General features: G+C 38.1%; 1 protein-coding gene across 2 annotated transcripts in view; it reads left to right on the top strand.

The window, feature by feature from the left end:
- CPED1 (cadherin like and PC-esterase domain containing 1) overlaps window positions 1-27759 on the top strand; it is a 265832-nt gene that overhangs the window by 4123 nt on the left and 233950 nt on the right. For both annotated transcript variants that reach the window (XM_045564532.1, XM_045564531.1), the window contains exon 2: window positions 20276-20456. In XM_045564532.1, coding sequence (XP_045420488.1) covers window positions 20276-20456 — 181 coding nt within the window. The remainder of the gene's footprint in view (window positions 1-20275; window positions 20457-27759) is intronic.

Genomic DNA, 27759 nt, shown 5'->3' with positions numbered 1-27759 from the left:
GTACTCTCCCTCTTTCTTGCCAAATTTTAATTCTTTTTTCCATTTGAACATTCCAAAGGGCCTTGCTAAGCAGATGTACTTTTGTCATTTCTTCTGGGTTTTCTCCCAACATTAGTTGTTTGAATATTGTCTGATAATATGCTGAGTCTTAAAATTATTTCTATTTAATATATAAACATAATTATATTGTCTTCACTGAAGTAGGTCACATAGTGGATTTGTCTATTCTCATGGAATCTAACAATTTAACATTTCATAACACGGGAAGCACATTAAATTATACACAGACCCAATGGAAGAAAATCTCTGTAGTATATGCCCTTTTAATGGAAACTTTTCTATTTGGGGATTACATTTATACTTACCATAGCCATGTGTTTCTGATTATCTCCTGTTGACGGCCCCACAATGAGAGCTACTATTTTTTTTGACTGTTCATTTTCCATGTCTTCTTGACTCTCCCTTTTCCTTCAGTAACTATTCTATACGACTTCTGCTCTCTCCAGCATCCAAACACAGCCCCATGCAAATGAGTGACTGTTTTCATTAAAAATGCTCTAATTAATTTTGTTTGCATTTCTAATAGTAAGTAATATATTTAACATTTGAAAATGTCTTAAAAATTACTTGTTTAGCCCAGGTTTTCTAGAAACAGAACCTGAGGCAAACACACACATGCTAACACTTTATTGGAAAATGCAATCCCAGAGACACAAGACTGGGGGAGAAAAAGAAGAAAGAGAGAGAAAAAACACAAGTGTCTGCATTACTGGGAGTCATATCCAGAGGGGCTTTCTTTAACTATTGCATCTCAGAACAGGCATAGGTGGAAAGGTGCAGAAAGACCAAGCAATTTATCTCCTGATCTCTTCTGCCTTTTATTTGCTGGAGTCTATTGCACGTCACTCATAGGTTGCATAACCTGGATTGTCAGGGCAGCCACTGGGGAAGCTAGGGCCTGGGCGGGTGTGTTCCTGCTAGTCCAAAGATGAGGTGGTCCCTCCTTTGCAATCAGTACCGTGAGTGGGAGCTCGCAGGTCTGTGGTGGCAGAGATGGTGAAAGCTGTGTCCATAGTTTGGTGACCACAAAATGGCTAGTAATACCCACTAGAGGGGTAGATGAGGCAGAGTGATCTAGTAACTACTGATACAGGGGTTGTGATAACCTTGCACTCTAAAAATCCTTCAAAAATGTCTACATGTGCTCTCACTCTTGGGAAATGGCCTTGCTTTCTCTCAATAAAATTTTTTAAAATTATTTCACTGAGAATCCTCCTCTTCAACTGAAACGAAACAAAACCCAACCTCATTTCATCTTAACCCTCCTCATCCCTTTCATTTATTCATTCTTTCATTTAGTAAACATTTACTGAGCAATTTGTTTGTGCCAGGCTCTTTAGGAGATACTGGTGATAGTAGAAATAAAAGCCACTGTGAGACAGGCAAGTCACTAAACCCAGGGTTAGGAAATTGATTACTACAAGACTACTTTTTGAGAGGTGAGAAGGCACTAGAGGGGGTAAAGAAACAAAAAAGTATTATAAGCAGAAAAACCCGCACATGCAAAGAAGACATTAAATGGCTTGATACATTTGGAAAATTTAAAGTATTTGTTATGCAGTGTGTGTGTGTGTGTGTGTGTGAGTGTGCGCGTGTGTGGTGTTGAATGAAGCAGGAAGGCAAATACACACAAGGTAGAAAGTTCAACAGAGTCTGGATGTTGGAAATGTGCATGTGATAAGGAGCCTGGATTCTATTCTGAAAGCAACAGAGAATCCCTGAAGAATATTAAGCAAAGATGGACATGAATAGATTTATGTATTAGAGAGAACATTCCACAAAACACATTGCAGGATGGATTGGTGTGAAATAGAATTGAAGGCAGGGAGACCAGTTGGGAAGTGGTTTGAAAATGCCTCTTTGCCAAAACTTATACTTTCCTCATGTGTTCCTTTCTTTTTGTTTAAGACTTTTTTTTATTTCAGCATATTATGGGAGTACAAAAGTTTAGGTTATGTATATTTCCCATGGCCCCCCACCCCCTGAGTCTGAGCTTCAAGCATGTCCATTCCCCAGACAGTTCTTGAACACCTCCTTTTCAATGTTTTCCAGAACTGGCTGCATGGTTACCCTCTATTATTTATAATATTGACAGTTTAAAACCTTTCAATTAGACCATTCCTTCTGCCAGCAAACATGTTTAGAACTGATAAAACAATAAGCTTTCTTTGTACCTGGCAATCTCTTAACGTAATGTGCTCCCTCTCTCTCTACTTCCCTTCAGAGAACCTGTAACTGATTCTCTTTGCATGCATTCCTGGCCATTCCTTATCCTTTGCATTTGGCCTTCTGTACTGAAACTTCTGTCTTGGTGACCACCTGATTACTAAATTTAATGATCAATTTTCAATCTACATCCTTCTTCGTTGAAGCATCTCTCTGACCTCTCTGAATAAAGTGTGATCTCCTTTATTTTTTTCTCTCTGATGATGAAGATAGACATTCCCAAACTTAATTCCTTGGACCTTTAATTGTCTTATTTTATGCTTTTCCTTGATGAATGTATCAACTTTGCCTATTGTTAATTTTCACTCTTGGACAGATCACTCATCACCTATATCTCCAATTTCCTGTTATCTTTTATAGAATATTGCAAAAACTATAAACATTCAAATAATTTTCTTTCACAAATTTCATGCCCAAATCAGTGACTCCTCCAAACCTCTGTATTTGCATGAATAGAACCTGACACCCCATCACCAACCTCCTGGATGTATAGATTTTTTAGGGTTATCTTGATATATCTTGTTTCTTCCCCACACCTTGCCCCTCACCAAATCCACCTCGCCTGGCTGCTTACCAAATCTGAGCCTTGCCACTGACCCCCATGGCCAGCTCCAAATTAGAAAGGCCACAGCATATTTCAGGACTTTTTCCTTTTTTCTTCTTTTAAAAATTATTATCCTTTAAAAAAATTTAATAGTGGTAAAAAACATTAAATTTACCCTCCTAACCATTTTTACGTGTAGAACTCAGTAGTTTTAACTGTATTTACATTGTCCTGTAACACCCACAACATTCTTGCCTTGTTTGCAGCCCTTATTAAGAACCATTTGTCTCAACGAACTTGTATGTTGCTTCCCAGTCTGTACTCCTGGGCTTCGGCCCACACCTAGATTTCCTCTTTGTGGTTTGTAAACTGCCTGTAGACATGGGGCTTCTTTTAATTTCTCAATTCTCTCTAGGACCATGATGCACATTTATCCCTTTATTATACTGAGTAATTTCTATAAATATCACCTTGGCACAAGCCTTTATGGCTGGTGTAAAGTGAGGTTTTCCCTCGTCCCTCAAATGAATCCAGATAAGAGTTCATCAGATTCTAAAATCTTAGAGTCTACCTCCACAATCTCAATGCTGTGTCCTCACTGCTACTAACCTAGGCTTTTCAGTAGTCATTAACTAGTTACCCCTCTATCTGCCTGTACATTCTACGCTATCTACACACAACTCCCATAATATCTCCACTGCAATGCCTTCCTACTGAATAATGATGTTGAGCCCAATAAATTGAGTGGAAATCACCCCCAGCCCTGGCATATTCCAACATATCTTTCCTGCCTTTACTCTCACTCTGCTTCAATATGTAATCCCTGATCTAGCCAAACATCCTGTTCTCCAAACTGTAACATTTCTACCTCTGCCTGGAGTCTCGTCCAGGGAGTCTTCCCTAGTCAACACCTCTAGAAATCTTCATAAGCATTCTTAAAGTATTCTGGAACCTGTGAAGTTTTACCTCTTCCATCATGGCAGCCCTCGTCTTTGCAAGTAGGTATGTGTTCAAACATTCCTAATAAAACTTACTTTTCATTATGATTATTTAGAAATAAAGGAACATCACAATGTTAGAACGCAAAATAAGTTAGAGGTTCAACACCTTTCTTTTGTAAGTGAGGAAAATGAAGTTCATAGGAGGAAAGTACTCTCTCAAAGTAACGTATCTAGTTGATACGTTAGTGAGGACAGGATTGGACTGAGACTCATGTGTTCTTCCTAACTGTCTCCATTCTGTCTCCATATATTAACTCTATTCATTGATATTGGGGGTTGCATTGTGTCCTCCCCCCCAAAAAAGATATTTTGAAGCCCTAAACCCTAGTACTTCAGAATGTGACCTTATTTGGAAATAGGGTTATCATAGATACAATTAGTTAAGATGAGGTCACATTGAAGTAGGGGGGGGCCCTAATCCAATAGGACTGGTGTTCTTATAAAAAGACAGCATATGAAGACAGAGAGACAGCCACAGAGAATACTACATAATGACAAAGGCAAAAACTGGAGTTTTGCAGGTGCACACCAAAGAACACAAAGATTGCTAGTAAACCACCAGCAACTAGGAAGAGACGAGGGAGGATTCCATTCCATTCCTGTAATTCCATTACAGGATCCCATTACAGGTTTCAGAGGAAGCATGACACTGCTGACACCTTGATTTCAGATGGTTAGCAAATTTCTGCTGTTTTAAATGACCTAGTTTGTGAAACTTTGTTATAGCAGCTCTAGGAAACTAATAAACTTGGAGAGGCAAAACAGTTAACCACATGGGCTCTGGACTCAGATTAATACCCTTTGTTAACTTGCTACCTTGAGCACGTTTTTGAACCTCTCTAGGATTTAGTTTCCTTACTTGAAAATGGGTGTTATTAACACCAACCTCCCAACAGTAATATGAGGCTTAAAAGAGATAAATCATGCAAAACCCTTAGAGTGTCTGGCAAATAGAAAGTACTCAACAAATATTAACTATCATAATAATTATTATTTAATTTCCTTGAGGACTTACTCACCTCTGTAGTCCCTGTAGACCCTAATATTTGGCCTTCACAAAGTAGACGGGCAATAAATAATGGCTGCAATGAACATAAATCCTTGGGTTAGAAATATCTGAGGTGAAAGCCTTGTTGACTTTCTCTCCTTATCTCCTAGCCTCTAAAGAGGCTGATATGTCACTCAAAGTCAGGCCTTGCTTATCTGTAGGCAAGCCCTCAGTTCTGATGAATCTTTTTTTTTTTTAATCTGAGATGTTGAGATTAACGGTATGTTTATAGCTGGGGATGTGGAGAGGTGAGTTGAGTGGGGAATGGAGGAAAGAGGTTAAGATTTTGGGCCCTGAATAAATATGTACCTATTCATTTGATTATTGTCTGTCTCTCTACATGGAATGTGAGCTCCTTCAGATCAAAGACAAGATTTGATTTGTCTGCTGCTACATCCCCAGTGACAAAACAGTATCTCCTATATAGTGAGCACTGAATAAATATCTAGTCAACGAATGAATAAATAAATGAATGATGAAGTTGAATTTGCCAGCTCTGCAGAAGGGGCCAAGAAATGAGAAAAACTCCTTCTCCTCCCTCTTTTTTTTCTCTTCACTGAACTCAAAGGTCCTTCACTTCTCCTTCTTCCTGCACAAGTATCCCTTGAACTCCTTTCTGTACTATTTCTTGGACTTTTGTCTAATGATAAACATCACACCATTTTTCTACATTAAATTTGCTTTGTCATTTATCACCCATCTCTCCTGATATCTTCAGCTCCTTTGTCTCATTGGGATCCTCATCGTATAAATATTCTCAAGGATCAAGTATTAAAGTATTTAGAAAAAGAACATCCTATCCCAACCAATGTGCCTTTCTAATTACATCCCCTCTTCTACTCATTGTTACCGTCATCTAACCTCTCTTTCTACTAAGGAGTTTCCATTTTTAACAGATTGATTCTACTAAAAATTGACCTTTTCCTTTTACACATTTCTATACTGTAACTGTATTGGAAGATATAGATTTAAAAATCATGCTGATGGAATTTAAATGCAGGAGTCCGTGTATAGGAGGCTCTCAAGTGATGTTGTCCGCATACTAAGAGGTATACGACTTTCGTGGAATTAGTAGGGCTGCCTGATGAGCCTTTAATGCCTGTGAATTTCTATGAGATAGTTGATTAGAGTGTTGTGTAAAATTTTTATAATGAAATATGCATACGGGTGAAAAATTGCTCATACTGAGAGAATTTTAAACAAATTCAAACTTGCTTACATTAGATAAATTTTAATGAAGTTTTGATGAAGCTCATATTTAAATAAGTTATGCTAAATTTCCCATGTATCAAGGAATTAATCATTTTATGTGTCATTCCCTCTTGTTTTTCTAAGATGGTGGCAAGAGCTTCTGCTTCTTTCTCCCTCTAAACAATTCTGTTTCTTGTATTAATGGAATTGGAAACTCATGTAAGATAAACTCCCTAAAATGGAAACCACTAGATACATTGACATTATAAAAAGTGTGTCCTATTACAAACTTTGAGTCTGTGGCCTTTAGGGGTGAAAGGAATATTTTGGTTTCATTTTTCTCTTGACTTCTTTTGGATTTTTTTTTCAAGGTAGGCATTCTCACTAAGAGAATGAGCTCATATTCTAAAATAGGATTTATGTTCTGTGACAGAAACTACACCAATGTTGGAAATTAGCAAGATAAACAGTACTTTGTCAATTTTTGTAATTTTTGGAGGCCTGTTGAAAGTGTAAAACTAAGCATTTTGACTTATCATGTACAGGGTTAAAAAAGAAATATAACAATAAAAGATAATTGAGTCTGCTGTGTATAAGGATCGTAAAAAATTGTATTCAACTTTCCAATTAAATTCACTAATGGAGGCTAGAAGTACTTATGATTCAAAATAATAGATGAACCAAAATAATTAAGACGACCACATGGATTTGGCAATGCAGATTGGGCCTGATCATGTGCCTTGAAATATAACTACCTTTGGTATCATTAATCCCTAGCTGGGAGCTATTAGTAGAAATCTCGGCCACTTTGCTTATAGTGTGGTCCAATCAGAGCAACTTGGTAAGAGAGAAGCTCTGTAACTCAGCATATTACTGATGAGAACAGACCCAACTATCTCCAGCAAGACTTTTAATCTCAACCCTGTTAAGTATATTGACTAAACCCAAGAGATCATGGGTATGTTGTGGAACACACTGGTCCAAATTCCGTCTGTATCCTAGCTAAGAGACTACAGGCAAATTTTAGCTAAATTTTTAAACCTTTTATGGGAAAAGTGAAACTAACTAAGCCCTACTTGTAGGAACTGAATAAAATCATGTGTTTGAGAACATCAAGCATGGTGGTTGGTCAGAGTCAGCGTTCCATAAATGCTTATGACCTTTCTGCACCTGAAAAGCTGGGTTTAAGTTCTGACCTCAAAAACAAGCACTCTATAAGGTTATATTACACTTGTTTCAAGAATGCATATATAATGCATAGTTTTGATCCTCACGCTGTATGTTTTATTGATTACATTTTGCTCAGGCAAATGTTTAAAGCTGCTCATCCTATGATAGCCAGCCTCAGTCACTTTCCCCTTTGACACCTCCGGATAGAGTCAAATGCAAGCACATTCCACAGGATTTCCAGAGTCGTACATGACATAATACTTCCTTCCTCTTCTGCTCAGGAAAGTGACTTTGTCTACCAAATGGTGGGAATGCAACACATCTTCGCTGCTTTACAAAATGTAAATTATTCATAAATTTTGATATTTTATTTCTTTTCGTAGACAATTTCTTACAAGACACTTCACAGATGATCTTGACACATTAAAGCTGGTATCTGCTGCCCTAAGCATATTTCGAGTATGCCTGAGAAAGGGATCTGGGATAAAGTGGCCAATCCAGGATGCGAGAGTCAGGTGGAGGGAAAAGCCTGATGATAGTGAATATCTACAAGAAGAAAATAGAATTTACTTGAACAGTAATATTGCTCCTGGGTCTTTGTATTTCTTGTTTGTTTTGACATAGGAAAAAATGGGTGGTGGAGACTTCTAGAGACCACCAGAGTAACCTGTTAAAGGTTCATGTGTCTGAAACAGATCCTGCTGTGACCCACTCCCCCTTTCCTAGAGAAAGGGAAAGTGCCTGGGACTGAGATGGGGAGTCCCAGTTTCAAATGATGAAGTGTTGAGTGACCATGGCCAAGTGACTTCTTTGGGTTTGATTTTCCTAGTCTGTGGCCTAAGGATGGAAATGCCTATCACAGAGGTGTTATGGGAACAGATTATGGGGCTGAGAGTGCTTTGAGAAACACTGAGATTATAAAAGACAGGGGAATGTATATGATCATATACCAAAGAATAATATCATGAAAATATTCTCATTGTATTTGGTGCCTCTTGGGAAAAGATTGCATATATGTAACATAAATGTGATTACTGGAAACCCTCTCCTTTTTTCATTAAAAACTATAGGTCAGTGTGCTATACAAATGTCAAGTTATAAAGTTATGTTTCAAAATGCCACTAGAAGTCCAAAATTGTGCTATCACAGTTGAGTTTCCTTTTGACGTTTCACTGTTTCTTTAACAAGCAATAGGAAGTATAATAGCATTTCAATAGCTTCAGCCCTAAGCCTAGTTCTTCCCTAGTGGAAAATCTAGCATTAATTTAGCCAAAGTGCACAAATGCTTCAGGAAAAAATGGAACAGGAAATTGACTTTTCTGTAGCAATGAAGGAACTACCTGACCTTAGCAAAGCATCAGCCAGAAAGCTGGCTTTCATATTGAGCAGTAAACCTTCCCCACTGGACACACCCAGAGGTCAGTAGTGATTTCAAATGTTTCTTCTCATTCCTTTCTCTGTTATTATCTTAAAGAACTATCTTTTATCCCCCAAACAAACAATGAAAACTTTAATAACCCATCTGAAACTTCCTGCTGCACAAGCTAAACCTACTTATCCAAGGATTTTAGAACTACATAAGCTATTTTAAAAGCAAGTCGATTTGGGACAGAGTTAGTTTTTGTGGGGGCGGGCATAGAAGAGGGGGTAAGTTTACTGTGTTTCTTTTAAATAAACAATCAATGGTAAAAGTAATACCATATCTGCTTTAACTGTATTTGTGGAAATATATTTTGTCAGACATATAAACCTCAAGAAGCTAGAATTGTCTCCTATTTTTCATATAAGATAATGACCTCTTAAAAAGAAGCACCTTTTCTGTGATATAAATGGGAGTAGACCTCGTTATCCAATGATATGCACATGATCCTAAGCACAATTCTTAGCAAAATCCTAAACAAAGTGAGCATTTATAATAATGTAACAATACCCTGTGAAGTCTAGCACTGAAACAAAACCTTCTAATAAATTACTGTAATTTGGGTCAGGGCAGAGATCAAGTTTACACAATTCCTGGCACATAACATGTTGAGTGAATGGATGAATGGGATCTAGTATAAGTTCGTGCTGTGTATCCAATATAGAACTCTCTGTGTTGGTCAGTGGTCTTTGAATTCTTCTTTGAACTGGACTCTTAAACTCTGGTATTCCCAAACAACGTCTCCACCCAGGTCTTCTTCCCTTTAAAAGATGTCCTCACCTCTGGCTTTCCTGAGAGTACTAAAGCAATCTGTCATGTTAGAAGAGATGGTTTTTGCTTTAGGCCTGGCCTATGAAACCTTCTGCTGGACCATTTAAGAATAATCTGGACCTCTAGGAGGGGAACTTGCTTTTCCAGCTAGCCAGAGAGGAAAGCCAAAAGCTATATTGCAACACAATCTGTCCCATAAAGGAAGGATCAAAGAGTTTAAGGACTTGAAAATTTGATATCATTATTAGATGATGTCTTACTCCTTACTCTAGAAATAATGCTTATGTTTTGATATTACTAGATATTGCCATTTCCTGCCAATCTTTGATTTTGGAAGCAAGAAATTAGCCATATAATATATAAACATTCTAGAATGAATACATAATTTGGAGAGCTCTAGGATTCTGAACAGAATAAGTGAGGTTGTATTATGATGTGTAAGTGTGGTAGTGCAGCATCTGCAACATGAGCAGCAACAGGGACTTCCAGAGGGGAACATGGGAGAGAGTTGTTAGCACTCAGTCATGCTGGGAAAAGATTACCCAGGGTAGTCTCCAAGATTGTATATCAGTAAGGGCCAGTAATCTCAAAGGATAAGATGAGGAGGTCATGGAGAGCAAACAGCCACAAAAATGCTCAAAGTAAGCAAGAAAAAGGAGTGCTCAGGCATAAATATGTGCTGAAGGAAACCTGTTCTACTCTTTTATGTGCAGTGTGGTGCCTCTTCCTAGTTCACTGTGACCTCAAACTCCTGGGCTCAAGCGATCCTCCTGCCTCAGCCTCCTTTGTAGTTAGGAACACAAGCACCAGCCACCACGTTGGCTATTTTTTTATTTTTTAGAGATAGTGTCTTCCTGTGTTTCCCAGGCTGTTCTCAAATTCCTGGCCTCAGACAATCCTCTCGCCTCAGCCTCCCAAAGCACTGGGATTACAGGCAGGGCACATGCCACCACACCTGGCCCCTCCCCCATTATTCGTAATACTTTGGTCCCCACATGGATAAGGCAAAGTTTCTCTGGGTCTGCCAGGTGTGTGTCTCTGTCCTGCAGCCTTTCATTCAATAAGAACTGGAGCAGACGTTCGCTGCCTTGGAGATGTAGGGCCTCCTGCATGGGGTATGTTGGCTGCCCATCCTTGACCATCTGTGCAGTTCAAAGGGACTCTGGATTTCTGGAAAAAAATTCATATGAACTGATTGCTACATGGATATGAAAGCTGAGGGGTACTCAGACAGGAGCCAGACATGCTATCTGTGTGGAACTGATACTGCTAAACGCTTGAAGTGGGCTTAGGAACTTGTCCTCCTCCAGGGGGTATACATGTGGTGGCTGGATAGGCAGTGGATGGAGAATCTCTTAATCCCCAACTCAGTGCCTGAATTCTACCCTTACATCCGGCAGGTGTTTCATTAGGCTGGATGGATGCTTTGCCCAGAGGAGGGCATGTTTGCTCTGTGCCAGAAAGGGATTCCAGGCCGGCTGCCATAAGTTCTCTCATGATGTCCCACTGAGAGCCCTGGGGTCTGTGTGTGTGCAGAGGGGAAATGCAGAGGGCACAGCAGGGCTACGAGGACAGTTGAGGTCACAAGCTAAGCAGGAGGGGAGGTGGGAGGATGAGTGGCACACTTTCTCGTCGGCAGAGTGGAAAGAAGAGAAAGAGGATTGAAATGGAGAATGAAAGTGGGGAATTCAGGAATTTGTAGGTGAACTCTTGGAAGGCCCTAAAACTAGACAATGCTGACCATAATTTCTAAGCCATAAAAAGAGAAAAGGGCTTTTTATATCCTGATGTATGAATTTACTTATAGAACATTATAACCAAGTATAAAATGAAATCATATTTAGTTGTGCAATTAACAAATGGACCTATTATTTGTCTAACACCCAAATCGAAGAAGGATATTTATTGTACAATGCTATTAGTGCCATGTATGTTTTTCATAATGACATATTTGCTCTAACACTGGATTTTTATCTGAGAATAGTGGAGGTAGTGATTCATTTGATTACTTTTAAATGCTTTAATGTCCCTAATATATAAACACTACCTTTTCGTATTTCATTTGTAATTTGACAGAACCCCTATGAAATCATCCAATTAAACATTTTAATGTTTTTATTTAAAATATGTTAATTTTTCAAGGTGCTCTTTTATCTGACAACTTTTTAAAGAGATATTTATTTAATAGTGCCTTACATTTGTGAAGGAATATATTTTTGAATGCTTTTGTCTAAACTGTTTGGGTCTCCTTTGATCCTTGCAGTAGCACCAACAGTGAGATGAAAGGTGTTGGTTGGTGCTCACTTGCAAAGGAAGTTCATCAAATGAACTTAAGCAGTGTCAGGTGATAAGGAATGGGGGTGGGAAGTAGAGGGAGACTTGGGAGTCAGGAAGCATCAGGGTGTGGCTGGAATAGCCTCAAGCTCAGATTCAGAGACTCTGGCATCTATGAAAACGTTTGGTATCCTGTGTGATGCTTAAGTATTGATATCATTGTTGTAATGGCCCCAGTGCTCTTTCCTTACTGCTACATTGCCTTTGTATGGACTTACTATTTGAAGGCTGAATTGCTGAATTAGCTCGTTGTTTCGGCATCAGGGGACAGAGACTAGCTATTATTTTAACATTTTTCAAAAGAACAAGGTCTCTCCTTGTCCTCTGCTTGTTATTTCATAATTGTGGATTGTCAATTCTATATTTAATTCATTATGAACATCCTTTAACTACTGCTGACACTGTGGTCAGACTCAGAGGGCAATAAGGAACCTCAAAGAGGCAGCTGGAGAGCATTTGCTTTATCACCAGCAAGAGATCAGGGCTTAAAGATGGAAAGAAAATAACATCTTCCTCCTGTTAAGCTCTATGTGTCTAAGAGACAACAGGGAAGGGGGAAGATTGTAGAGAAAGAAAAAAAAACAGAGGGAAGGAGAAGAGACTAAAGAGGGATGTTCGGAAGCAGTTTTTATTTGCTGCAAGAAAAGAGTAACATCAAATACGCCAAAAGAAACAGCAAACTACGTTCTCTCTTGATCTTCTCATTTGAAGTTTTATCTTATTCTTAAAGATATCTTGAAAGAAACTATCAAGACCACCATCTCTCAGCTATTTCTCTGTTTTTATAATCTCAGCTGGGTTTTCGTTAAGTCTGTGAGGTTACAGTAAATAGTAAACTGACAGACCACAGCTGTGCATGTGGGCAGCATCTCAAAGAAAGGAGTCTTGAAGTAGTTGGAGGAAAAGTCTCCAGAGGAGACTGAAAAACATGCTTTATATGACTTTAAAAAAACAGCTAGAAAAGAGGGGGAAAAATTCTGGGAGAAGCAGAGAAGGGAAACACTGTAGGTTGCTTCACGCTGGTTGAACAGAGGAGCATTCCAGCGGAGGTGGAGATTGGTAGCTGACAACCACAACAAGACATAGGAAGGTGAGACGTCACAGCCTGTGACCCTGGGGGTGCACTTGAGGAGAAATAGCTGTTCTGTGTTCTTCCGTTTTGTTTGCAATTTCTCCCTGCCCCCAGGCTTCTTGCTATGTGGAAGGAAAGAGAAGCACACAGAGTCGGAGCTGTGCCCAGCATGACTGTGCAATTGCTGGAGTTTTAAGAGCTGAGAAGCTGTTCTGTCTGCTTTTTCTCCTTTCTGTCCTGCAACTTCCTCTTCTCCATTCTCTCCTCCTCTCTTCTCCTTCCCTTGGTTACACAAGCTCTATCTTGTACGCCTTTTTCAGAAAGGCACCGTGTGGTTCAGAAGTTTTGAGTGAGGAGAATGGGCATTAATATAGAGGTGACCTAGGACTCCTGGGAGTTTACCTTCAGATCGTGTGCTTAATGTTTTATAGATGCTATGGCGAGCCTTTTCTGACAAGCAAAAGTTGTGGTATGTCTCCGAGGTGTTAGTATTTCGAATGCTCCCTGAGGACTAAAGTGACTTGGCATCATTTATCATTAAATATTTCTAGTCTGGGATGGCCAAGTCAGGGTCTGTCCAGCTGTTCCCTTCTGTTTTCCTCTTTGGTGCCCTCCTCTCTTCTCCTGCTGGGCTTATGGACTCACTTTCTGTTTATGTGATGTCTTCACAGCAAATCCTTTCTCCTGAATTTTTCTCCCCATATGTTCCCCTGGAACATTTTCATCCTCTGTCCCCTTCCCTCTCTCAGTTCCACACAGCATGGTCGGAGTGTCCTGTTGCTCTTTCAACACCACGACAGGCTCCGTAGTGCAGAACTGGGTGCTCAGACCTCACAGTTCTCTCTCTTCCCAGGCTTCCCCCATATGGTTAGATGCCTCCTTAGGACAGGTCTGAGGCTTCCCTTTTATGACTTAGTCACTCTGGTTACTGTCACTGCTTTAATTCTTTTTTTAAACCTCTTTTCTGCATTATAGGAGGGGTGGCTTATAGGCCTTAGGAAATACTGTGATTTAGGTAGCAAAAGTCTGGCCTTCTGGAATTCTATCAGGGTGCCCATCCATCCAGAAAATAATACAAGAAAAACAGCCTTTCTTTATCTACACTAAGTCCAATTTTCCTCATCTGCCTCCTCCCTCATATAGCTTTTAGTAAAAGGAATCAAAGTTCATCAAAGTTGGACCTATCTGTAAAGACCAGCATAGAATTACCAGTTTTTAAATTATTGACTACTCACTAGGCTTAGGTCTCCTACTATTATAGCCACCTAACAAGATAGTAAGTAATGTTGCATGGGTCCATTTTTATCATCATTGCCAGTCATTTCTTGTTGCCTAACTGACTCCATTTGTCACTCAATAAAAAGTGTCCATGATCCTGGCCTTTAAGGACTTCCTGATTTAATTTCTCTTCCTGTCTTTTCTCTGCTTGAAGAATTGTTTTTCTTTTCTCTTTTTCCTTTATACACAACATTCACAATATAGACAAACAGTAGCACCACACCATCTAAAAGAGATCTTGGGTTATTCTTTAATAGAACAGAACCCTTATCTCCATAGGAAATTATATTGTATGACTTAATTAATTGTTTATTGCTCCTCTTGCTAAACAGTAAGCTCAGTGAGGGCTAATATTTTGCTAGAATTCTGCACTGTTGTATCCCCAGAGCCTAGGACTATGCTTGTCACATAGAAAATGCTCAAATATTAAATAGGCGAATGAATGAATGAATAATGAGAAAGAGACAGGAGACAGAGGTGTGAATTGGGTTTGCCAATCTGAATCTATCCACTGGGCACTTTTCTTCAGTGGCTCTCAGCAACCCCAGCCCGGTGCAGGGCAGGTAGGCTGCTGAGATCTTCCTCAGGTCTCCCAGCTCAGTGTTTCCACAGCATCCTATACTTCCCGATTTGTCTGGCTTGTGATAATTTGTGATAACTACGTTTGCTTGCCTTGATGGGCTGCTGGTGCTGCGAAGGCAGAGACCTGTCTGTCTTACTTACCATGGATCCACGGGTCTTCCATGTTTGATGTTTTGCCATGAGGATGTGATGGAAGGACAGTGAGACGAGGGAATTCATATATTGAGTAGAGAGTAATTGGAGTGTTAGACTGTGGAATCTGAGCTATAGAGAGAGAAGGTGAGGAAAAGGAGGCTAGCAGAAAGTTTGGATTGGGGAAAAGACTAGTGATTGAAGAACTAATACATGGGGAATAAATGAGAAAAACAGAGAAATATTTATGAGTGTTACCAGAGAATGGAATATTTCATTTTACAATTTCAGAGGGGGGCTGTTTTGGGGACCACACAGTCCAAGATATGGCCATTGGAGTGGGTGGTGGAAATAAGGTGGAGGAAAGAGGCATTGGGAACGAAGGGGTCATGGATATGTGATGATTTGAGATGCAGATACTGAAGCCTCACTGAAATTTTCTAGTGGATTTTTTCACCTTATAGTAAATACTTAAAGGGCATGCATGTTTTTACAAATAATGAACTCATACTGTGCATTCATGTATCCACTCATTTGCTCATTCATTCTTCCATCCTCTCTTATTTAGAACCTGGCAGTAAGCTGCATGTGCAGCAATGGCCAAAGCAGACAAATGTAGGCCCTCATGGAACAGAGGAGAAGGAGAGGCAGATACTAAGCAAATAATATAAAATTATGCATTGTGAAAAGTATCAATGGGAAAATTGGGTTGAGAGATAGGTAATGATGGGTTTTGGCAATGCCTGTTTAAGTGAGTGCTATTTCATAAAGGTTCTATTAGAGATACAATTTTGATTTTGAAACTTCATTGCTTTTGTTTCTGTATTATTTGTTCAGAACCTACATAGATCTACCTACAAGATGAGCAAACTTGCTTGTCACTGGATGTAGAGGGTTGGGATAGCCCCAAGGTACAGTTTGGGAGCACAGTCAGAAGATGCTCAATGAGAAACGTGTGGCCATTCCATGATGGGCTTGTGATTCAGTGGAGTCAGCTGTAAGATGCAGACAGAAGTTCACTAAAGCTTCATTTAGGTAGAAACATTCTTACCAGGCTCTGCTTGCGTATCCAGGAACTTGTGGTCCCTAAGCTATACTGCAATTATAAGATTTTTATGTAGAAAATGTGTATGATATGCATCCTAGGAAATTTCCACTTTATTTTTCACTTGCCCTAAAATAAGTGTACATTTCACCAATGGGGAAAAGAATCTGTATTTTATTCTTTCAGTGAAAAAAATTAAAACATAATTCACTATGATAGACTCTGTCATATTTCTAAAATGCCAAAAATCTGGACCAAGAAAGGAATTTAACTTTTAGTCATATATGACACACATCTGAAGTCTACCGTATGATTTGTTTTCGAGCATCAAAAAATGTCATAAACACATGGCTACTTTCATAAATCCAGAAAAAAAATCTTCCTGTCATGTGAAAAAAAATAAGTTTTATTTTTTACTCCTACTATATTTTCAAGAGCTGTATTTTCTAGTTTGGGGATAAGTTTTGGTGAAGACTTGTTAACAGTGTAAGTAACTGAGAAATACAGTGCTTTCATAATATAGCTCTTTATTCAATTCTTTACTGTAAATTCATTAGTTTCCTCAAATATTTAACTCTATTTTTATCATTCTTCCTGCTATTCACAATTCTATTGGCATAAATTTCTTAATACAAATTTTAACCACTTTCTATTCCCTATCTTCCATGATAGTATTTATAACAAAGACTCTTTTACATAGTGAAGAAAAAGATGTTTGCATTCATTCATCCAAAGAGGATTTATTATGTGCTTCTTATATGCCAAGTACTATTTTTAGGCTAGGAAAACAAAAGTGAACAAAACAGTCAAAAATATATGTATTTAGCTTATATTCTGATGCAAAGAGACAGACAATAAACATAATAAGTAAATGAATTATATTTGTGCATTAAATGATGAGTCCTACAGAGGAAAACATATATCAGGTATATGGAAGCATATATTTTATTGCAGTAATGCTTTCTATGACAGAGACCAAACCATATTAATTGAAAAGCTTATAGAATTCCTAATATAAACATAGAGTTACAATATAATATCGATTATTCAATTTTATTCTTGTTTATGTAACATCATTTATTGGGGTGGACATTGTGTTGGACACTTCCATATGGAAAATTCATTTAATTCCCAGTATGACCTCATGAGGCAGGATTTGTTATTTCAACTATATATATGAGAAATCCGATATGGGTAGATTAAATAATTTGCCCCAATGGGTGAAGTAAGCAAGTGGCAGAGCTAGAATTCAAGTCCAGATTTTTGATTCCCAATCGCTCTACGTTGCTGCATCTAATGCTGCCAGTAGTCTATTATAACATTTTACCCTTTGTTCATCTGAGGTGGTATCACAATTTCAGATTTTGAAGTTTTTCCAATAAAAATACTAAGTGTCCAGTTACAAAACAACTTTCAGGTAGTCTATCAAATATTTTTCAAATTTCTCAAAAAGAAGTTCATAGTATTAATATCCAGTAACACTCATTCTGGTCAGCAGGGTTGTAAGTCTTAAGTGAAGTTATATTGGTGGCCAAGTTAAATGTGTTCTTCCGCTAAAACTGTTATCTTCAAAATTGTAGGAGTAATCAGGAGCTCTTGTTTCCAAAAGTGCTGCTATTGGCATTCAATAATTCTGAACTTGCTGGTGCAGATGACATAATTGTTCACATAGTTTTCATTTCACATACACAGTATATGCACCTGTTGTCGGACTGGCTAAAACTGTTCTCGTCTTTTGGTATTGGGCCATGCTGATACAGTGTGTTATAAATATTACAAGGACAGCAGCAGTTTGTATCACCAGATAATATAATATAATTCTACTGACAAGCTTATTTCCCATTTATTCTGTATATTCTGAGATGTGTATTGAAATTTTAGTGTATGTTATGAAGATTTTTAGAAAATATTGCCAGTAATTATACTTTATTTAAAATATGCTCTATATAAGGTATACTAGTAAAAGTTACACTGCTCTTGCTTAATCTGATCTTGATTGGGGGAAAAGGTGGGGTGATATCTTTCAAAATAAAAATCATTTACAGTTTTAAAATATAGCCTCCTCATGTGAAATCCCTGCTTTACTTGAGCCAGCTGTAATAGAGAGAAGCATCTGTGATTACAAAAGAAAATAATGGGGTGTGGAAATTCTGGATACTATGTGTTTTGCTTGCGTGATACTAATATATTTGGAAGCATCTGCCTTCTCCTTTCACCTAGATGCCTGTTTGTTTACTTTGGCCTTCTACAGACTACTCAGTTTCCTCTAATCCCTGTGTCCAAAAGTTCAACCTGTATTTGGTTTCAAACACTCCTTATAAGTTTATCATTACTAACAATTATAATATTTGGCAGAATCATTTCTCAATTTGCAGTTAAATTCTTGAGCTTAAATAGTTTTCTCATCAATAAAATGCAATATCCTTTAGCAAGGGGAAATGGCTAATGAATCATGGCCTCCCAAAGTATCATATACAGAAAGTGGGTTAGCTAGTGTTCTACTCCTTCCCATTATGTTCATGAACACATAGTAAGCAGCTATGTTAACATGTGCCAGGCAGAACTCAAGCTCAGAAACAGTTTTCCTGACTCTTCACTTATTATGTAAAAAGCACTTATATAGTGCTTCCTATGTGGCATGCATGGTTCTAAGCACTTTATAAATATTAACTCTCTAATTTGCATAGCATTCTTAGGACAAAGGTATTGTCCAAGGTCACACAAACAGTGCTGGTGGAGCCAGATTTGAACCCAGCAGTTTGGCTCTAGAATTTGTGTCCTCCTACACCACACTATGCTTTGTCTATTAATTTCCCGATAGCAGCAGTTTGTATGCAGTCAAAAATAGAGTATGATTCCTGCCCTCAGTGGGCTTGCAATCTAAATCTGTTTCTTTTTCCTTTCCTTACATATCTTCAAAGATTTTGATAGAGCACTATGATTCGTTAATTTACTAAATAGCTTTGTTTATTAAGCATGTACCACGTGTACCTATGTACTGGGATAGACATTGGAGATACAAGAACAATGCAGGCCTGGCTGTTAAGTAGCTGATGTGAGGGAGAGACATAATTTCCTTTCATAAATGCTAATGGAAGTAGTATTTCAATTAAAACCTTCTAAAAGGGATAATGTTTGCATATTGAAGGATGATTTGGGGTTTGATGGATGGACAAATGGAAAGAGGTAGGGATTGCAGGGGGAAGGCACAGTGGGGTATAAAGGGGCAGGTTGGAGGTCAGGAATGGTGACGATTAAGAGTGTGATGTGACCAGAGGCAGAGGACAGGGTGTAAGTTTGAATAGACTTGTGTTCCTTACAAAGATGTAGAATCCATTCTAATCAGTATGGGCATTTAAGTACTGAAAAAACATGGTCTTTACAATATGAGAAATACTGTGTTTAAGACCCAGAAAATGGACAGGTTGATCCAGAGCTGCCATTAGAAGTAATTTGGATTCCTAATTTTGTTTTTCACCAATTCTACCTCATTTCCTACCACCTCCTTTGGCTCCTTTTCTTCAGCCTCTTCCCTGTTTTGCCCTGACCATCATCCAATTTTGTCACTCCTTCTAGTAATAAAAAACATCTTCACTTTGTCAAGGCTTAATCTCAAGTTTTCAGAAAAACACCCAGTATTTGACATTAAGCCTTATAGTGAACTTAAATGTCAGCCAATTTTCTATGTGCCAAATCAGAAATTCCTTTTATTAATGGTATTTCAAGCACCATTGTGAGAAAGAGGAATATTTACATAGGAGAGCAATAAACTAGCAAGGGAAGAACCTAGAATTCTGATACTTCAGTTAGCACTCCTCTTCTCACACTTGAAGACCCACCTTGCCTCAATGAGATGCATTCAACTTTTGGGAAATCCTAATTGAGAGAAACTGAAACGTTACATATCTCCAAAGAGCTCCGAGATTGTTTCTCATCTCTACCCTTTCCCGACCAGGTCTTTCCCACACAAAACCCATCCTCATCCTCTTGGAGTCTGTTTCCTCTCTTGTGTTTACCTAAAAGAGCTAGTAAAAGATAATGCAGCTGGAACTGCTTTATAAAAGCACAATGCAGATGAAAGGCATTGCTATTAATTTATATTTCCAGCTAGAACTGGGCTTTGTATTTCTATGCAGCAGTATTGCTCTAAAGAGCTCTGTATTTTAATGGCCTAAAATTTTCATCTTTCTATAATAGTGAGAACAATTAGGTTCACCTTCACTTCTTGCATATGAGGTCGTCTTTGCCCTTGTCAGCCTTTTGGAGAATCTGTCTTTCATTTCTAGAGAAAAACTGAAAGAATAATTTTCTGAATGGCCCTTGATTTGCATTAATAGTGTCCTTCCAGGGAAATGTACCACTTTTTCATGTTGAATTTTTATGCCTTCTTTCTTTTCTTAGATTGAAGAAGCAATTGAGACACACTTTGGTGGTCATGGCCGAAGGGCCCTACTCTACAGTCCTGCCAACAGCAAATCAGAGCTTCGGCTCCACCAGCACGTTCTCACGGAGCATGGCTATACGGTTGTCATCGCTGAAGAAAGGCTCGATGCTGGCCTTGGGCTGGGGCTGCTAGAACAAGGTTAGAACAATAAGAAGTAATTACCAAAGTCACTTGACATATAATGTTACATAATTTCCAGAAATGTGCTACTGTCTCCCTCCAAAAAAATTTATAAAACCCAATTTTTCTCACATCATGGAAAACTCCTTTATTTTACTTCCTCTCGATTTTTATTTAGCTGTGTCTCTTTATTCCTGAAATTATTTTGTTTATATTTTTGTAGCAATTTGGAGTTGCATAGTTCATGTTTAAACGCTACATAAAAAATGTTTATGTTTATGAGCCCGAATACATGTTCTGCCCAGCACCAAACTGCTCCATATTTTAAGAAAATTGCCACTTCATCTGACTGCAAGTAGAATGTGCTGAAATTGTTTCCAGAAGACAGCTTAAATGTGATTCACAGATTGGCTCTAAATATGAAAGAAGTATGGATATTTATCATATACACCATTACTTGTCAAATACTTTTATTCTTATCATTTGAAGAGGAAAATAAGAGACAAGTTTTTAAACAAGTTATTTGAAAATAAAGTTGAATAGATGATGAGGGTCAAAAGGGCAATAAGAGCTAACATCTCTTGAGCAACTAACCATGTGACAGAGTCCGTGCTAAACTCTGTATTCATGACCACACTTGACCCTCATGGCAGCCCACTGAATACCCTAAGGTTAAAATGTAGTGATTTCCACCCACCCTGGATTCCAGAAGAGGAAACTGAGGCTTCAAGGGGTGAAGTGACTCACTCTGTATCTTATACCTGATATGAGGGAAGGATGGGTGATGGTACCTGTGTGTCAACCCTCACTTTCTCTGCTCTGCCTTTCTTGACCCATTGTCCTGCGTGAATCTATCATGAGAGCTACAATGATGTAGAACCCTCACTCAGCATTATACAATATATCTATTTTCCTGTTTATTAAAAGGGGAGGGAGAGAAATAATTTGGATGTAACTGCTACTCTCAGCCATGGTTTGCTTTGGGGGAGAATAGTCAGATCTCAGTGCCACTATAGTTGTCAAAACTATCTTGCCATCATCATAGCACTTCCTCAGTTAGGTATCCCCTTGCCGGTTTGTGCCGGTGAATGAACGCAAGTTGGGAAGATGTTTCTGAGAAGGTTGGGGGGTTATTTAGTCACGATCACCCTTTACCATATTCACAGTGAAATTGTAAGCTACTTACAAAGCTCCTAGGGAACAGAGCCCAAGAAGATTTGCTTTGATGAGAAGAAAAGTTTTAAAATGCGCAGTCTGGGCCATGAAGGTGGATGTTTGCTAATGACATTTATTTATCCCTGCCCTTTAGCAGTAGTATGAAAATTTAAAGCACTGAGCTTCTGGAAGCAAATAAGAAAAATAAAAGGGAATAAGAAGGCAGACTATGGAATATTAAGGAGAGCTGAAAACCAATTTTGCAAACCTTATAATTTCGTTGGGGTTAGCTGTATTGACAGGGACCAATCTAAAGTTCTGAAACATCCATAAATGATATTCGGAAATCTGTTTAGTAGAATGGCTATTGGTATAAAGGAAAGATATAAAATGTTTAGTCTCTTTCTCATCTCACAAAATATTTCATCCCATTACTGAACGGGTGATTGTATAACCATTGTATGCTGCTGTGTGAGCCGTGCTCCTGGAGTTGTGCAAATTGGCCCTGATAACATGCCACTATTTTCCAAAATTCCTAAATTCTCCCACCTTCTTGGTGCTGCCACTGACTTTCTATGGGCACAACATAGATTATCTGTACATTTCAACATCAATTCAATTTCAATTTTCAATTTGCTGCAGCTCAAAGCAGATGGATTATATCTCCTCTCTCCCTTGATGTCCTTGGGTCAGTTTTACAAGAAAAAGCAGGATTACTCTGCAGCTTCCAAATATTAAGGTTGTGCAAAGACAACCTGAAAGCAATACAATCTGGCAGCCACAGGAGCTGCTGGGCCCAGTAGCACAAGATAACTATACGGTGTCATCAGAATTTGTAAGTGTAAATGCTGATTTTGTTCCTTTCCCCCACATTCCCACAGCTTTTTGAAACATCTACTTCCTAACTCTTTCTTGGCATTCTTTTCTTTTACTCTGTATAATAATGTCTTATTTCTGGATAGGCCTCAAGAAAGGGTAGCAATTTCACAATTTCATGAGTATGAAAAATTGATTTTCGGTTTCTCATTTGATTTTGTAGTTTTCACTGTCAGAACAATGTGCACTGAATACCTGAAATAAAAAAAGTTGTGACTGTAAATCTAACATTTCCTTGATTATATATAGGAAAAAAGGCCATTTTTAATTGTAGCCTATTTTCCATGACCACAAATTTAACCTACAAATTAAGTTTGAATTGCGGTACTTAATACAAAAAATATTTTCTAGAGATGTGATTCTTACAAAATTTGTTTTACTTTAGTTTCACATATTTACCTCATGTTTATTTTACTGTATATGCATCAACACAGAATATGCAACTATATTGGCACATTTAAACTTAAACTCCCCATGTCAAGCAGCTAGGGGAGGGGGACATAATTCAGAATGATCTGGAGACTGATTCTACTTCATTTTACCATTGCAATATCCATTTTACCATTGTTAGCTGTTTGCTAACCTGTAATTTGCAAATATTACAGTTAAACAAAAATGGATACTCCCATAAATGTTACTGAGTACCCAGGTGCAGATTTGACACATTGATAAAATGCATTCTTGATCATAGGGCTATAAATATGAAATGTATTGTCCCTATTCTACCTGTCCATTCTGCTTGCTTTCCTCTCCTCTCCTGACATGACCCCTTATCGCTTTTGCTGACCCCCACTCTTTTGTGCCATACTTGAAGGCACAGGTGGCCTCTGTCCAACTCAGAGCCACCTTTTTTTTTTTTAACTGTTTGAAGGAAGAAAAGGATGAAAATTAGAAAAATTAAAAGGGCCATAGGCCAGATAAGCAACACTTCACTATTAAAGATAGTCTATAGTGGTAGAGTAACTTTTGGGCTTTATGGTTTATTTAGTTTTCCTATTACCAATTAACTAAACACTTACTGAAAGGAAAAACAGGCGATCTCGAGTCCTAAATTAGAATATGGGTGTTGTGTTTTTTTTACCACCCCCCCCACCCCCCGGTTAATTCCATTCTAGTGACATAGTAGAAGTTGATGGCTCTACTGGGAAAGACTATAGGGCTGTGAATATATAAGCTTAAGCAAGTTAGGTTCTCTGAGCCCTCGTTCTCTTATCTGTTGAAGAGAGTAATGATATTTACTTCAGGGTAGTATGTGGTGAGGTTTTAATCACTTTGTCCAGCCCCATCAGAATTATGGGAGGAGACAAAGTAAAGACAAGCCAGTATTTTACCTCATCCGGTAGTCTGGGAATGAGGTCCAGAATTTTATATGTTAAAAAGGGATACAAGTATAAATTCTTAGGTGTTACCCAGTTTGGGGAGCACTGTTTTGAGGGATATAGTATTGGTTCAAAGAGTAGCAATTTTTAGAGTGAATATTGAAAATAAAATGATGCAAAAGTCTGTTTGCACTAGTTATGGTTTAACTGTATAGGCATTTACAACCAGCATTTCAACTTTAAATTGACTTTGAGAACAGTATGAGGACAATTGTCTTTACAGATTTAGGCCTATAACATGTAGCAGAATGAAAACATGCACATTTATGGTCTTCCAATCCCTTGTTTTGGAAAAATATATCTTACGTCCCTGTGTTTGTGAGAACATGTAATTCTCTAAAGCTGCAGTTCCCAACCCGCAGACTGTGGAAGGCTACCAGTCCCAGTCCGTGGCCTGGCAGCAACCGGGCCACACAGCAGGAGGTGATAGGCAGGTGAGCGAGCAAAGCTTTATCTGTATTTATAGCTGCTCTCCATCCCTTGCGTCACTGCATAAGCTCCACCTCCTGTCAGATCAGTGGGGCATTAGATTCTCAGAGGAGCACGAGCCCTACTATATAAACTGCACCTAGGAGGGATCCAGATTGTGTGCTCCTTATGAGAATCTAATGCCTGATGATCTGAGGTGGAGCTGCGGCAGTGATGCTAGTGCTGGGGAGTGGCTGCAAATACAGATTATCATTAGCAGAGAGGTTTGACTACACAATAAATGGAATGTGCTTGAATCATCCCTAAACCATCCTCCCCCACCCCCCAGATCCCCCCCCCCTCTCTGTGGAAAAATTATATTCCATGAAACCAGTCCCTGATGCCAAAAAGGTTGGGGACTGCTGCTCTAGAGGAAACGAGGGAAGCATCATCCAATTATTCTCTTTCCTATCATGTAGGTGTTATTTAGTAAATCAGTGCTTCAGTCATATTAGCCTAAAAGAGAGTAAACATTTTCCAAAAGTTTTTAAGCTATTCCCATAGTGAAATCCAAGTGTTATGTAGTCCAAGGGACTCTGACTCAGAGTAAACTTTTATCACTGGATAAGAATTGTTTATGTATATATGAAGAGTAGTGCATATTTAGCAATTTTCTGTCAGTTTCTGAATACATCTGACACTTTCAAATTTTGTATATGATAATCCATGTGAAAAACAAAATGCAAACCTGCAATCAAAGCTACAGAATTAGAGTCACTCTTATAATTTCAAATTGGTCTTTTTGTAACTTGGGGGTTTTACATAGAATACTTTTTGAAGGAATACAAAAAGTAAAAGACCGTATCAATTTTCTTGCCAAGAGCTAGCAATCTGTGTAGCCCACTGGCCAAATCTAGCCTACTGCCTGTTTTTATAAATAAAATTTTAAACTCATTTGGTTTTGTATTGCCTTTGGTTGCTTTTGCTCTACAAAGGCAAAGTTGATTAAATGCAATAGAGACTGTATGGCCTTTAAAATGTAAAATTTTTATTATTAAGCCCTTTACAGAAAAAGTTTGCTTACCCTTGTATCTAGACAAATTCTATGTAACTTGATCCTATACCAAGCTGAAGATTAAATTCTGGGACTGAGATATTTCATTTTTTAACTTGTACCAAACCTCATTCAAAAAGGATTTGGTTGTTTACAATAAAACATATAATAACAAAATTACTAAAATGGAAATATAAAATTAGGGTCCAAACTGGATATTCCTCTTAGCCACCATAATTTAGGCTTAGTTTGGCTGTGAGCCTCCAAGGACCTAGAACAACAAAAGAAAATAATAGAAGTTTTACTCTGAGGAAGAAGAGACCATTATGATTCCTCACTCTAACTTCCCACATGCCCAAAGTAGTATATTTGAAACAATAAAGGGAATATTAAGTAAACAACACTGAGTTATGCAATGGGTCAAGGGTCAGAGCAATATTTGTATTGCAAGTGGAATGGATGTCATATCTTGGTTCATAGCAGCCTTCCAATATGAGTTGAGTGTGTAACATTACAGCATGATATAGTGAAGATATTTCTATGAAGGGCTAGAATTAATACCATGATAAATACTATTGATTGGTATTTGTATTGATAGTAAACTTGATATATTGTATTCTGGAGAATGATATTTTAAATGATGCTGCTTCACTGCCCTCTCCTTCCTAATAAGGACACTTTAATTTACCCAAATCATTCTTGGGAAACACTATTAAAAGATACAGTTAATAGAGGGAGAGATACAGATCACTACTTAATGTAGTGGAAAATATATTAAAAAAGAAAAACCTATTTCCTTCCCTGTTTATAATTTAATAGATTTCTGTCTTCTTATATTTTTATTTACATTCACTGGCACTTTTAAAAATGTCTATCAATGCATCACTTGAGATTTAGTCTAATTTTGAAGGTTTATTTATGGTGGCTACTTGCCAAAAGCTGTTTCTGAAGTTTGTCTGGAAAAGAAACATCTACTACAGATCAATCTTAACCTTTGTAATGGAAAACGTATTTCATATTTTTCTTTCATTTATTTGTATTAAAAAAGAAGCTATAAGGAAGTTGAGATTTAAATTACTAGTAAGTAAGAAGAGCTTAACCACGATTGCTTTCTTGGGATGAAGGGGGTGGGTAGTAGACTATGGGAATTAAAAAGTATAAGCTTTGAAGTTAGACAGAACCTGGCTTGGAGTCCCTAGTGTGACCTATTCATGGTCCATGACCTTGGGCAAGTTTCTTAACCTCCCAAAGCCTCAGTTTTCACATCTGCAAATTGATTGTTTTGAGAATGGTACATAGTAATCACCCCATAAATGGGAGATAATATTGTTACTGCTGTCAAGAAATAGTTACAGAAAGGAGAATATAATATGTCCTTTGTAGGGAGGTACACTTAGAATATGGAGTAGTGTAGGGGTGCCCCTCCTGGATATTATTTTGGGTCAAATGAACTTGATATGTGTTTTTCAAGTCAGACTCCATCAACTTATATGTTCTCCTTAGAAGATCTGCCTTGTACACCCTCCTGAAATTCTGACACACACACTCTTCTAGATCATTCCTTTAGAAAAGCCTCACATCAAAAAAATCAATGAGCTCCTTAAGGTCAGGGACTATGTCTTTTCTGCTCATCACTTATAATCATGCCTTCCACCTAGGGGCATACGATAAATATTTATTGAGTGCATGAATAAATGAAGATAAAATAGTACATCAATATTTGGGCCCCTTAAATAGTGAATTGCCTCAGGCTATTCACATTAAAACTTAATTTATAAAACTTTTATTTTTATATAACTTTAGAGGAACACTGATATTCTACTTATGCTCAAATCTACTCTTCTAACAAAGATAATGCATAAATACAGTAGTACATAGGGCTGATATTTTATACATCAAATGATTTGAGACTTCTGGGGAGAAACACAGTGCTTGGGTCCCTTTTTCAGAATTTTACTCTTTCCTTGCTTCTGAGGCTCTCCTGTCACATTCACCAGTGTTACTCAGCCTATTGGTTTTGGGAAAGGGCAGATAAGTTTAGTTCATTAGGTGCTGTGAAATTTTCATAGGGATGTATTCAGCAGAAACTCAAGCAAGCAGAGAGGCCAGGACAGGAGATGGAGACCTCGTTCTTCTGCTGAGAGGTGATAATTAATTCACTGAAGGTTTAATATTCCATAAAGCAGTGTAACACATAGCGTTCCCTAAGGATGCTCCCCGGTAAAGAACACATAAAAGTAAGCATGGAGCTTTGGCTGCTTGTGAACACAGAAGGCAGTAAGGAGAAAGAATCCAAAACCCTATCATATTATTTAGTTCCCATTTATGTCCTCTATGTTATGCTCTTTAGTTATTTTCTTAGAATAATGTAAAATACTCACTTTTGTGGTCTTCTAATCCTTGGCTTTGGAAAAATATATCTTATGACCTTGGATTTTTGTAACATATA

The sequence above is a fragment of the Lemur catta genome, chromosome 11 (assembly GCF_020740605.2).
Source record: "Lemur catta isolate mLemCat1 chromosome 11, mLemCat1.pri, whole genome shotgun sequence".
NCBI classification, from domain to species: domain Eukaryota; kingdom Metazoa; phylum Chordata; class Mammalia; order Primates; family Lemuridae; genus Lemur; species Lemur catta.
Note: the sequence above shows the minus strand (reverse complement) of the source record. Positions and strands in the feature narration are given on the sequence as shown.